The sequence below is a fragment of the Pristiophorus japonicus genome, chromosome 5 (assembly GCF_044704955.1).
Source record: "Pristiophorus japonicus isolate sPriJap1 chromosome 5, sPriJap1.hap1, whole genome shotgun sequence".
Lineage (NCBI taxonomy): Eukaryota > Metazoa > Chordata > Chondrichthyes > Pristiophoridae > Pristiophorus > Pristiophorus japonicus.
Window position 1 is genome coordinate 212455663 of NC_091981.1, and position 14203 is coordinate 212469865.

Genomic DNA, 14203 nt, shown 5'->3' on the forward strand with positions numbered 1-14203 from the left:
GTGGTTTAATGCTGGGGATGTTGGCCTGGTCGAGGACTCTAACGTTGATACATCTGTCCTCCAAGGGGATTTGCAGGATCTTGCGGAGATATCGTTGGTGGTATTTCTCCAGCGATTTGAGGTGTCTACTCTACATGGTCCATGTATCTTGAGTCATACAGGAGGGCAGGTATCACTACAGCCCTGTAGACAATGAGCTTGGTGGCAGATTTGAGGGCCTGATCTGCAAACACTCTTGTCCTCAGGTGGCCGAAGGCTGCATTGGCGCACTGGAGGCGGTGCAGAATCTCATCGTCAATGTCTGCCCTTGTTGATAAGAGGCGACCGAGGTATGGGAAGTGGTCCATGTTATCCAGGGCCATGCCGTAGATCTTGATGATTGGTGGGGGTAGTTCTGTGTGGCAGGGTCAGGCTGGTGGAGGAGCTTTGTCTTACGGATGTTTGGTGTAAGGCCCATACTTTCATACACCTCAGTGAAGATGTTGACTATGACTTGGAGTTCAGCCTCTGAATGTGCACAGACGCAAGCGTCGTCTGCGTACTGCAGCTCGACGACAGAGGATGGGACGGTCTTGGATCTAGCCTGGAGACAACGAAGATTGAACAGGTTCCCACTGGTTCTGTAGTTTAGTTCCACTCCAGCGGGGAGCTTGTGAGTGTGAGGTGGAGCATGGCAGTGAGGAAGATTGAGAAGAGGGTTGGTGCGATGTCGCAGCCCTGCTGACCCCAGTCCGGACGTGGATTGGGTCTGTAATGGATCCATTGGTAAGGATCACGGCCTGCATGTTGTCGTGGAGCAGGTGGAGGATGATGACGAACTTTTGGGGCAGCCGAAACGGAGGAGGATGCTCCATAGTCCCTCATGATTGACAGTGTCAAAGGTCAAAGAAGGCCATGTATAGGGGTTGGCGCTGTTCCCTGCATTTTTCTTGCAGCTGTTTCGCTTTAAAAATCATGTCCATTGTGCCTGTAAGGGGCGAAATCTGCACTGTGACTCCGGGAGGAGCTCCTCAGCCATAGGGAGAAGACGGTTGAGGAGGATTCTAGTGATGACTTTCCCAGTGGCTGATAACAGGGAGATTCCTCTGTAGCTGCCGCAGTCGGACTTGTCCACTTTTTAAAAGATGGTCATGATTATTGCATCTCTGAGATTTCCCGGCATGCTCTCCTTCTTCCAGATGAGAACGATGAGGTCATGCATTTGTGCCAATAGTGCCTCTCCACCATACTTTAGTGCCTCAGCGGGGATTCCATCTGCTCCCGTAGCCTTGTTCTTAAGCTGGCTGACGGCTTTTTCTACCTCATGCAGGGCTGGGGTTTTGCTGAGGTGGTGGCGCCTAGGTTGCTGCAGAATGGAGTCGAGGACACTCGAGTCAAAGGCAGAGTCTCGATTGAGGAGATCTTCGAAGTATTCCTTCTAGCGGGTCCTGATTGCCTCGCTGTCCTTGATGAGTGTCTCCCTGTTCTTGGCCAGCAGTGGGGTGGGGCCTTGGGTGTTTGGGCCGTAAGTGGTCTTGACTGCAGTGAAGAATCCTCACACATCATGGCTGTCGGCCAGCTGCTGTATCTCCTGTGCTTTCTCCATCCACCACCTGTTCTTTAGGTCGCGGGTTTTTTGTTGGACCTGGGCCTTAAGCCGCCTGTAATGCTGCTTTGCTGCTCCCAAGTTGGGTTGTTGTTTTAGGCTCAGAAATGCCCTGCGCTTACGATCTATTAGCTTTTGGATCTCCTGGTCATTCTCATCAAACCAATCCTGGTGTTTCCTCATTGAGTGACTGAGCGTCTCTTCGCAGACACTGGTTATGAAGGCCTGGAGGGAAGACCAAGCGCTGTGAGCATTCCGTATCTCGGGGTCATCAAGGGACGCCAGGTAAGCTGCGAGGCATTGGCTGTATAGGGCTCTCTTAGCTGGGCCTTTGAGTGCCCCGGCATTGACTTTTTTGCGGCACTGCTTCTGCTGCCGTTGCCGCTTTGGGGCTATGTTGATGCTGATGGAACGGATTAGGCGGTGGTCCGTCCAGCAGTCATCAGCTCCTGTCATGGCGTGGGTGATGCGCAGATCCTTGCGATCCCTGGCTTGGACGATGACATAGTCGAGCAGGTGCCAGTGTTTGGAACGAGGGTGTTGCCACGATGCCTTATACTTGTCCCTCTGGTGGAACAAGATGTTGGTGATGACAAAGTCATGTTCTAGACATTTTGTCAGGAGTAGGGTACCGTTGGAATTGATTTTCCCTACCCCCTCTCTGCTGATCACGTCTCCCCAGAGGGTTGTGTCCTTGCCGACCCTGTAGGTGGTGTAAATCTAATTTATACTTCCAGGTTTAGACTCTGCATGTCTCAGTGAGGATTCTTCAGTCTGATTGGTTGAAGAGACATGCTGTTGCTAGCCCTGCACACACACACATCCTCTGTAGAGGATCAGATGCCTGATGACAGCAAGTCTACACTCAAAAGCCCACGAAAACTCTGTGGGCAGCTGTCAGCGTGGTGAACGACGAGCGCCCCTTCTTCGCTGCTGACTGAAAAATCCAGGCCATTATCTGCAAGTTTAACCAGTTTGTATTGAATTTCCGAATCCATTGATATAAATTAGAATGATTAGTGTTCCCAACATCAATTGTTGAGGTACCCCACTCAGCATTTCCTCTCCAGCCCAACTTAAATCATTTAACAAGTATCTGCTGTTTTCTACTCTTATCTATTCCCATTATTTACGCTGAATTCCAAATAGCTTTGAGCTTAACTAATAGTGAACTGTTGTTAAAGGTTTTCTGGAAGTCTTGGCACTTCCATACCCACTTTGGATGTCACTTACTCATAAAAGTGCAGGAGGTTGATCAGGCAGGATCTTCCCCTTCTGAACTCTTGTTGCCTGCTGTTTACAATGTTATTATTGCACAAATATTCCTCATTGTTAAAAATGAAGAAGGAACTTGCATATTATTTAGTGGAGTGCTGACAAGTATGTAGAAAACTCTATCTGCAATACATTTGCCATCGTTAGTTGTTGTTCAGACAATGTTTAGAATGCCTTGATAGAGTGTATGCAGATGTAGGTTATCTGACCATGAGCTTGGTGAGGTTGTGTTGATTCCATTTGATTTAGACATTAATTGTATAGACTTGTATCGATTTTTAAAGGCCAGCTGTGTAGCATCGAGGAGTTAAAAACATTTGTGCTGGTGCTCTAAAACACCAAGTTGCAGTCACAGTGAATGAGTTGCCATGGATACAACAGACACTTACTGATAGTAAAAATGAATGTGAAACTAATTGATTTTCTTTTAATTTATTACTGGCAATTGCTAAAACAATTCTGGCGGGGTTGTTATCTTACATATGTAAGGTTGATAATGTGTATCATGCTATTTTGGACCACATATGCAATACAAATTACAAACAAAAAGATATTTCAGACTTCAAATTATAACCACATATTAAATGTTGTCCGTCTGCTTACTAAGAATTTCAGGTCAGTCATTTGATTGACAGTGCAGGTAGTAATTTTTCTCATGTGGCTTGGTTTAGTCATGTCATGAGTAATACGTATTACATTCTCAACTATTGAACACGGAAAGTATATCATGAGGGAGTGGGACCTATTTTCTGTGTGTTTCTTTTGTTGCGAATATTTTTCCAAATGTTTTCCAATATTGTTGATCTGTTCCTGTAGATTTATTTTTTTTGTCCAACAACCCATTTTCTTCTAATATCTTTGATCGTGTCCATATTTCTGAGTACTCTTGCTTTTTCCAGGCCCGTCATTACATTGCTGAGTCACTTGGACCAAAATACGCAGAAGGGGTTATTCTAGAAATGGAAGTAATGTGGGCAGAAAGTGATAATCGAACACCTTTGGTGTGCTTCCTTTCCATGGGCTCTGATCCTACAGAAAATATCGAACGTTTGGCCAAGACCAAGGTACATTACAAAGTCAATGAGACTGGGTGCAGCAATCTTTTAATTAATTCTGCATTGCCATTGCATTCATTTTCTTAATTTTGCATTGACACACATAAATGGGATCAGTACATAAATTATTAGATCTAAAAAATAAGATAATGGCACATCTATCATAAACACAAGTTTTTTTTGCTTTCCGATATTGCAGGTGTACAACTTACTAAATCTGTATGCAGTGGAATTCACTGAAATATGTGTAAACCATACAGTACCAGATGTGAATGAATTAGCCATTTGTAAACAAAATGAGGCTGCATATTTTATCGGAACCATTTATTTATAAACAATAGGTCATGCTCGACTAGGTTAATTGAATTCTTTGAGGAAATTACTGAATGTATTGACAAAGGGAACGCAGTGAGTGTGATATGTTGAACTTTCAAAAGAAAAAACTTTCATTTATATAGCATCTTTCACGTACTTGTATACCCCAAAGTAGAATGGTACCAGGTGAGAACTTTGCCTCCTTGCCACTAACTCCATTCACTCCCTGCCATTTTTAAGCAGAAGCAGACCACATAATCTTGCTTTCCTGTTTAACCCTGAGTTGAGCACTAAGCATTAAGGGCTAGATTTTACACTTTTGTGTAGATCGCCCAAAAATGGGCATTATTTCCGGCATGGGTAGTAAAAATGGGTTTTTAGATCGCCGGTTTGTCTCCCATTCTCAAAGCCCGTAGTCTCCATTTTTGAAATTGGGCATAACCACGAGCGATATGAAATGGGCACTAGTGTTAAATCTCTTTGACATTCTGCCGTAAAATGTCGCTGTCCTTAGCAACGGCATGGCATTGCTCGATTCCTGTGATTGAGGAGGTCAAGGGTCATCATGACATGCGCAGAAGAGGAGACAGAGAGAGAGGGAGCTGAGAGGGACTGAAGGCATGTGTGGGTGTGGTGTGGCTGCTTTGGGAGGAGGAAGGGAGAGTTTAGAACTTTAGAGCAAATAGGGAAACAATAATTAGCTGTTATTAGCCAGATATTTGCTCGAATTTGGCCTATAATGGAGGGAGAGGAAGAGGCGTCACAGCACGCTGTGGAGACTGATGCTGGCGAGAGCAGCGAGCTGGGAGAGGAGCACATTGGAGGGTGAAAAAGAGCGAGGAGGTTCTCGGACGAGGCAAATGCCTCCCTCCTGCAGGAGGTCGAGTTATGCTGCGGTGATTTGACACAGGGAGGGCGTGGGAAGCCCACCCCAAAGGCTTACCAGAAGATATGGGCCGAGATAGCAGAGGTGCGTGAGGGTAACCAATGCCGCAAGCGATGGAATGAGCTTGTGGGATCCACAAAAGTAAGTATTATATTTATTTACATGCACTTATGAATTTATATAATTTGATTTGTAACAGTCATGAGCGACTATCGGCAGATGTAAGGTCTTTCACTTTTACCAGGAATGTTGTAATCAAAGCCTGCGGTCACAGTGCTGGTCTTTAGGTAATGAATGATAATTATCATAATAATCATGATTACTTCTGTCGGTTATGTATTATCAGTCTCTGTGACAGTACCTAGCAATGATATAATGCAATGATCTCATGCCATGTCGTCCTGTCACCTTTTACAGCACAAGTTATTGACAATGAGGTCTGTGCAGAGGCGAACGGGTGGGGGGGCCACCAGTCCCCAGCGACATCACTAAGATGGAGGAGCGGGTGCTCGCACTTGTGGGGAAGCACCCCCGTACAGCCACGCAAGCATCTGCAGACCCTGAAGTGAAGCAATGTGAGTAAAGTTTACACCACTGCATGATGTAAAGTCAATAGATGCTACACCCGCTCATATCCGAACAATCATATATGATGGATGGTTTCTAAAATTGTTCTAGAAATAATGCTGGCCGAATGAAAATCATTGCAATGCACCATGTGTTGATGGTCATGAAATGTGATGTCTGTGATGATTTTGATAGCGGTGGTGTTTTTGTTGTGCATATGCTGTGTGTAGCGCTGGATTGACCTTTTGACCCTAGCACCCCCTTCTCCTCTAATAACCTCATTTGTGTTTTGCAGCTCAGCCAGCAGCCCCGCCCCAGGCAAGACCACAGAGGCCAGAAGGTGGGGGGCCGGACTCGCCAGACAATCCTACATCTGCTGAGGAGCTCTGATTCTCGCCCGTCAATCCCCTGCATCTGTTCTCTACGGATGAGAGCGCAGACTTCGAGGAACCTACATTGCCATGCTCCAGAAGCCATTCCACCCCAAGGCCATCTAGTGCTCCTCCGGTCATTCCCGTCTCCACTCTGGAGGTGCCGCTCCCAAGCACCTCGCCACAGGGCACCCCATTTGTTCCCCAGGATGGCGCCGACCCCGTGGAGGTTTCGTGGACGCAGCAGGTCTGGTCCACGAGCGCGACATGAGAGCGGAGATATTTTACAGTTGTCCAGAAGGACTATAGACATTGGTAACCAGCTCCTCGATGCATTGGGGGGCATATCCAGACAGCTGGCCACCATGACTGAGTACGTTCCACGGATGGCGGAGGCCCTGAAGGCGATAGCCAGGAACACTGCTGGCACAGGCTTCCCAGTGGTCCCGGATTGCGGCAATCCATCCCTAGGTTCCGCACCACCACTGCAAACGACAGATGAGAGGCAGGACCAAGATCCTGCTTATGGATCAGAGAATGTTCCCCCCTTGGCACCCCCTGCTCCCGTACCCGTGCAACCACTGCCTCTGCCTCCACCCCCCGCTATGAGGCACCGCCTAAGGAGTTTTTCGGCCAGGCGCCATGGAGCGAGGAGGGGAAGGGGTAGAGGTGGGGAGAAGAAGTGGGGTGGAAAGGAAAGTGAGGTGCATGTCCACAGGTGATGGCTGTGTTATATCTCCATCTGGATGTATGCAATTTGTTGTAATGTATGGGGGGAGGGGACCACCCTGCTGCTTTGCCTTTGTATTCTGTGTTCCTGGACATGTTGAACATTTGATTGATGTCAATGGTGGAAAAAGTGGGGTGTGGGCGGGGGTTGGGTGTTTTTGCCCGTGATACTTATGATTTCAGACCAATGTTGGTATAAAAAAAAATTTATTGAACATAACTGTAAGGGAAATAAATTCCACACCGAATCTGAGAACAGTGAGGGAAACGTCACAGTTTATTCGTACAGAGCGCTCTGGGAGAAGTGGGGAAACTCCCAGCTTCGCCACACCTTCTCTCCGAGTGAAGTTTCCAAGTTCAATTATACCTTTGGGGGCGGTCCTGTCCCCCTACACCATTGTCCAATTATCTAACATTTTTGTAACGTCTTACCCTATATGGTAATGCTATGACAATCTATCTTTACATTGTGGTAAGTCAAAGCTTAACTAGCATACACACACACAAGTGGGGTTATTTTCCTCGCATCAGCAGAAAAACAAGGAACTATCTTCCTGTTATTAGTACAAGCGATATACATCTGTTTGCCTCTCCAACCGTCCGTTTCCCTACTTCCCCTATCTTCATGACTCAGGGTCAACGAACTTTGGAGACTAAGTGTGTCTTTTGTTTTAAGCAGGCAATTTGTTGCTTGAACGTTTACATAGTACAGTACCAAAAACAAGAGTATTATAAACTAAGAGATAATTCTTCCACAACAATAACCTTGGTGCACCGTTACACACTGGTGATTCCTTAACATGAAAAGGTTAAATTAAACTTAACTTCAATCAACGTAAACTTTAACTGGCACCAAGGTGATGGGCACCATTGATGTCTGAGCTGCACACACACAGCAGTGTGTCAGCGTTGTCACTCACAGCAACGTTCTTTCAGGCAAATCGTTCAGATATCAGCTCCTAATGTAAGAGTCTTGCAGCTATGTAGCCCACCACGGGCCCTTTCCTGCAGTCTGGAGGGGGTCATGGGCATGATTGCATATCCAGCCTGATTGTCTGGCCCTAGGTCAGCATCTAGTCTCTCGTCATCCCCTTCCTCTCTCTCCTGATCTGAAGCATCAGTCCCTTCTGGCAATTCTTGGCCCCTCCTGATAGTCAGGTTGTGCAGCATGGAGAGCACAACCACGAATTTAGCTACTTGCTCAGAGTTGTATTGTAGCTCCTCCCCTGAGTGGTCCAGGCATCTGAAGCGCTGCTTAAGCACAGTTATTGTTTTCTGGACCACAGTGCATGCGTTTCTGTGGCTCAGGTTGTATCGCGTCTCGGCCTCGGTGTGGATGTCACGCAGGGGGGTCATCAGCCAGGTGGCTAGGCCATATCAATTATCACCAAGCATCCAGCATTGTCCTTGTGGCTGACTCTTAAACATGTTAGAGACAGCGCTCTCACTCTGGATGTGAGCCTCATCGAAGCTGCCCGGACATTTGGCATTCACTGCCATTATGATATGGTTGTGGTCGACAACTAGTTGGACCTTCAGGGAGTGAAATCCTTTTCTGTTACGAAAAAGCTCTGGGTCCTGAGAAGGTGCCCGCCTGCCGATGTGAGTGCACTGTATTGCTCCCCGCACCCTGGGAAGCTTAGCAATGCAGTAGAATGCTCCAACCCTGTCAGTCTGAGCTTCCGTGGTCATGGGGAAGCTGATAAAGTCCATCCTTCACGCGTACAGGGCCTCCATGACCTGTCTAATGCAGCAATGGGTGGCATGGTGAGACAGAGGGGAAATATCGACCACGGAGGCCCGAAAGCAACCGGACGCGTAGAAAGACAGTGCCGCGGTGACCTTGACCTTGACCGACACTGAAGTTCTGATGGCAGGCTGCACATGTGGCTTGATGAGCTCACATATTTCATTGATCACCACCTTGTGGAAGCGCAGGTATGCTCGGACACATCAAGGTAAGACCTCTTTTCCCTGTACATGTGGGATGTGTATGGTCTGGACCTCCTCCTCATTCTGGCACGTCTTAAATTGGGCACATAATGATATGCATCAGACATTGAGCCATTTGCACTCTGCAGCATCTGCGTATTAATCGATGCAGGCTGAGAATTGGCTGGCCCCATTGCAATGAAAGTATAATAGCGATTGATCAGAAGCAATAATTTCCTCACTAAAATACACCTACAGTAAACCCCTAGTAGTCCAGAGTCTGAAAATATGTCTGTTGAGATGGTCACTTCACCTGAGAACTCCAGAGTCAATCCGAACTCCTCCCAAATTGAAGCAGCTTTTTGAATGAAGCGACCTGCAATTTAAAAAATGGCGCCCACACTGCTGTGATTCGTTCAGAACAGTTCTGAGCGATGTTTTGGGCGAGCGATATTGTGGATGAAATGTGTGCGAGGTAGTGAAAGTGTTGCTGGGCGATCTCCTGGGCATTAATTTCGACAAATGTGATCTTTACGACAAAAAAAAGTGGGCAGTCGGTATTATTGATTCTCGACATTAATTCCGTGCGGAATTTAATGCTGGGCGATATTATGGCCATTGATTTCGCCCATTCTGATGATTCCGCCCAAAAAATGTGGGCGGGCGGTATTATTTTTTCCCGACGTTACACACATGGGGAAAGTAACGCTCACCGATAAGTGTCCGAAAAATGCCCGTCAGTTTCCATTTTGTGGCTAAATGGGCGATATATGAGCATATACATCATTTCAGCGGTAAATTGGACATTAAGTGGGCGTTAATTAAGCATGCAAAAAAAGTGGAAAATCTAGCCCGATGTCCTGTCCTTCACCGGATACTTACTTCCAACTCTGCAACATTACCCATCTCAGCCCCCCGCCACTGAAACCCTTTGTCACCTCCAGATTAATTTACTGTAATGCTCTCCTGGTTGGTCTCTCATCATCCACCCAAACTCTAACTTGTCAAAAACTGCCACACATATCCTGTCCAACACTAATTAATGCTCATTAATTAACAGTCTTCATTGAACTACACTGAATCCCTGTTCTCCAACACATTCAATTCCAATTCCTTGTCCTCATCTATAAATCCCTCAATTAATTTGCCATACTTCCTTTCCCCTATTTGCCCCTCACACTATGACTCTGGCTTACTGTGCACTGCCCCCTCTGTTAATCCCACATAGTCAGCAGAGTCTTTAGTCCGATTGAACTCTCTCTCCATCTCTGCACACCTCTCTCCACCTTTAAAAACCTCTTCAAAAACAACTCTTTGTCCTAGCTTTTGGTCATCCCTCCTAATCCTTCCTGGCTTGTTGTCTGTTTTCCTTCTGCCTATTTGTGAAGGGCCTCGGGATGTTTTTCATGTTAAAAGCACTATATAAATGCCAGTTTTTTAAAAGAAAATATAGTTGTGATGAAAGACTTGTAGTTATATTAGGGGCGGGTTGCAGAGGTGCGAGGCTTTCTAAGAAATGGCAGCAGGATGACCGTCAGGAACATTGAGCTGCAGCTCTGATTAGAGCTGTTCCAAGATGGACAATAGGGCCACCTGTACTGGAGACTGATATGAAATGTCCCAAGGTAAGTATGGTACTTTGAAGACCAAGCTTGAAATATTCACGTAATAAAATTAATCAGGATGTTTAATTGTGACAGAAAAATATGACAGATAAATGTGATGGAAATAGCATAGTAGAGAAATGTAACAGCAAAGTGTCACAGGAAATAAGTGACAGTTACACCGTTGGTTGGAAAATCATGGGCAATGCACGCCAGAATTTTCAACTTGCGCTACCAGCAGGCAAGGCACTCCATTGAGAATGCATACTTACAAAATTACCGACATAATGCACGCATATACAAGACTTTTAAATATAGTAATAAATAACTGATTGTAAATGCAACCATTTGTTGTCTAAATTGATGTTTTTGTGATTTTTTTTTTGTCTGTTCACTAGGATAAGGCTGTAAGCTCTGGAAAATGGAACACTTTGGGTATGCAACATCAGCATCAAGCATACCCTTGTGTGGTGTAGCATGTGTTAGCCAGTACAAAACTATCCTAAAATGTCCCTTAAATCCTAATGCAATAGCGTGAATATTTCCATTTCATACACTAGACATCCTTTGCGGTCTATTTTAGTGAGATTGACAATTTAGTGCCAAGCTGTGTAAAACTGTGGATAGTTTTATGTTCTACACCAACACTCTCTCGAATCGGGGTTGAAACTGCTTTTAACCTGCTGCATCAATATGACCGTTGCTAATGGCAACCGTTAAAAGCTAAACAGAAATATTTGTATTAAAACAAATGTACCTCTCGATTGCTAAATATTAAGTTTTACTTACTGTATTGCTAATTATCCAACTGATTAGTCTTTTTTATGGAAAGATGCAAAGCAATTTATGAATTCTTCGAAGTATTTAGTCTGCTAAATAAATTATAAAATTATATTTCTGTAGCTTAAATAAGTCTACTGTGTTAATCCAAGTTAACATATTTTAAACATAGCTAAGTGGAATGCATGATTTTGCAAGTTAAAATCATAAACAATTAGCATATAATGCTTTTGTTACTGTTTGATGTTGGATAAATAATGTGATGGTCGGTTAAGTTATGGTTCAAGGTGCGTAGGTGTAAGCTGAATATTGCATGAGCCAAACTTATTTTGCTCCAAGTACAAATAGATGTGCTTTTATTTTATGTTCCTTCAGAATGTTCCCTGCCGTGCTATATCTATGGGCCAGGGTCAGGAGATCCATGCAAGGCGTTTGCTGACTCAGTGCATGCAGGATGGTGGCTGGCTTCTTTTACAGAACTGTCACCTGGGCTTGAACTTCATGGACGAACTTTTAGATACTGTCACCACAACAGAATCTATGCATGATGGATGTCGAACCTGGATCACAACAGAGGTCCATCCAAAGTTTCCCATCAACTTATTACAGTCATCTATTAAATTTACCAACGAGCCCCCTCAAGGTAAAACAGAAGTTGGCCGGGAATTTCCTTGGAGCTGCTCCCGCTCTTCCACCATAACTTCACTGAAAGTGGGGGGGAAAGCCCTTTTACGCACATAAACAGGATTTCCGGTCCACAATGGTGGAGAGAGAGTAGCTCCTGGAGAATTCCTAGCCTCTGTGCACATACAATTTTCTTTTTACAAAAAGCAAAATTGTTTACTGTTCTGATGGTCAATAGGGGGAGCAATAGATTGATAACAGCAGTGAATATCTATAGTAATGGAATTGACTGAGGTTGTTTCTGTTCCACTTAATGCTCATAGATTAGACTTCTGCACCTTGCTATTGTACTGGCCGTGAAATTCAGCACCTTTGCGGCTCACTTCCGCCCAGTTCTAGCGCGTCCCGTGGTGGCCGCCAATTTTTCAGGTCGACAGCCATTGCCTGCTCTTCCTACAAAAATGATAATGAGGCAGATCGTGATGCCAATGAATGTGCAACGGTGATTTGGCGTACAACCTGCCATTTTATACGTCGCCGCTCCATTCAACACCCTCTCCAAAACACGAACAGCTGAATGTGCGTTCAGCTGCACGAGGGTCCCCCCACTAGTGCTATTTAAAGGGATCAACAGGTGATTTGCTTTTTGATTTCTACTGACTGTGTAAGTTTGTGCAACTGTTTGGAGCTTTCTACAGTTATTTAAAATTGGTGAGGTGACAGGGAATGATGCTACAAGTGGAGAAGGCCTTTCTTCTGAATTCAAGGGTCTGCTCAGAACACTTGCTCCCAGTTATGTAGGCTCTATTTGCAGTCCTCCTCACACTAGAGAGATGGAGCAGAGGCAGCAAAGAAGAGGACAAGCTGCTCGTAGAGGGAGGAGGAGAAAGGGCAGGAGGGCTCTCAGTAGGAGGTCTTACCCAACTAGGGTCTTCCAAGAGCACTCCTTTTACCTGCACATAAGCCAGGAGCAGGTTATTAGAAGGCTCCGCTTCACCAAAGAGGTGGTCACAGAACTCTGCCACCTTCTGGAACCAGATCTGCAGCATCAGAGCAGGGAGACAATGGCGCTGCCAGTGGCCTTCAAGGTCACCGTGGCCCTCAATCTTTTTGCCACCGGATCCTTCCAGCTTATGGCAGAGACAAAGCTGACATCTCCCAGTTTGCCATCCATCGCTGGCAATGGATGGATAGTCACAGAGGCTCTGTGCTCCAGGAGAAGGAATGTCATCATCATAGGCAGTCCCTCGAATCGAGAATGACTTGCTTCCACGTCAAAAAGTTCACAGGTGTTTTAATGATGGACCTAAAATTCCAGGTCCGAACTAAATCTTGAAGGGTGGAAGATGCCGGTGCGTGGATTTTTTTAACGTGTGGTGACCGTTGCACACCAGCCACCACACGGGCTTGACAGAGCTAGATCTTGGTCCAGTAGCAAGGATTAACCAAGATAACTGGAGACCAGCTCTGCTGCACGGACCTAGTGCACACACATATCGCAGTGTGGGATGGCCTGTGCTGCCCCTGGGCTCTCGCCTCTTCTGGGCCCCGAACTCATGCCTCTCCTGGGCCCCGATCACGTCCCTCTACAATCTCTTGCTGCTCCTTCGCCCCGACCTCGCCGCTCCTTCAGTACCTGCCCACGCTCCAATCACTGGCCTGGACCTTGATGACGTCCCTTTTTTTTGTTATTGTCTTCTCTCTGAACAGGGAGAAGCAGGATGAGTGCACATGTGGCTTTGCCAGGATACCGAGCTTCTCCATGGTACAGGGCACCATTGACTGTACATGCGTGGCTTTGCGGGCACGGCATACCAATGCTGGGATGTACCTCAACTGCAAAGGCTACCATTCACTTTGTTATGTATGCAATAAAGGTACAAACTGAGTACAGTTTAACTAAGCAAGGTACAACCTTGCTTCTGCTTTATTACGGCCCAAAGTGCCTGACTCACAAAATGGCTGGCCTTTTATACCAGAGCAGCACCATGTGTGTGCTGATCAGTGGCCTCCAACAATGACACCATCTGGTGGCTACAAACAGCATGTACATACATGACACACTTAATGTGCAGTTGGTGGGTGACCATGCCCAGCACATCATGATGGTGAATGCCCAGTATCCTTGCAGCAGTCATTATGCATTTATCCTGCGCCAGTCTGGTGTGCCAGCAATCTTTAAACCACCACAACGAACCCGAAGGTGGCTGTTCAGGGACAAAGGCTATCTGCTCTATACCTGGCTGATGATTCCCCTCCCCAACCCCACCAGTCATGGCTAGCACTCATATAATGAGAGCCATGCTGCCACAAGGAACCTCATTGAGCAGACCATCGGGGTGCTAAAACAGTGGTTCTGCTGCCTTCATTGCTCAGCAGGAACCCTCCAGTACATGCTGGAGTGAGTGCCCCATTTCATGGTGATCTGCTGCATCCTCCACAACTTGGCCATCATGAGGGCACAGCCCTTGCCATCATGG

General features: G+C 46.1%; 1 protein-coding gene across 3 annotated transcripts in view; it reads left to right on the forward strand.

Annotated features, from left to right (window-relative positions):
• Window positions 1–14203, forward strand: part of dnah5l (dynein, axonemal, heavy chain 5 like) — a 618296-nt gene that overhangs the window by 511660 nt on the left and 92433 nt on the right. For all 3 annotated transcript variants that reach the window (XM_070881289.1, XM_070881290.1, XM_070881291.1), the window contains 2 exons: window positions 3760–3924; window positions 11475–11742. In XM_070881289.1, coding sequence (XP_070737390.1) covers window positions 3760–3924; window positions 11475–11742 — 433 coding nt within the window. The remainder of the gene's footprint in view (window positions 1–3759; window positions 3925–11474; window positions 11743–14203) is intronic.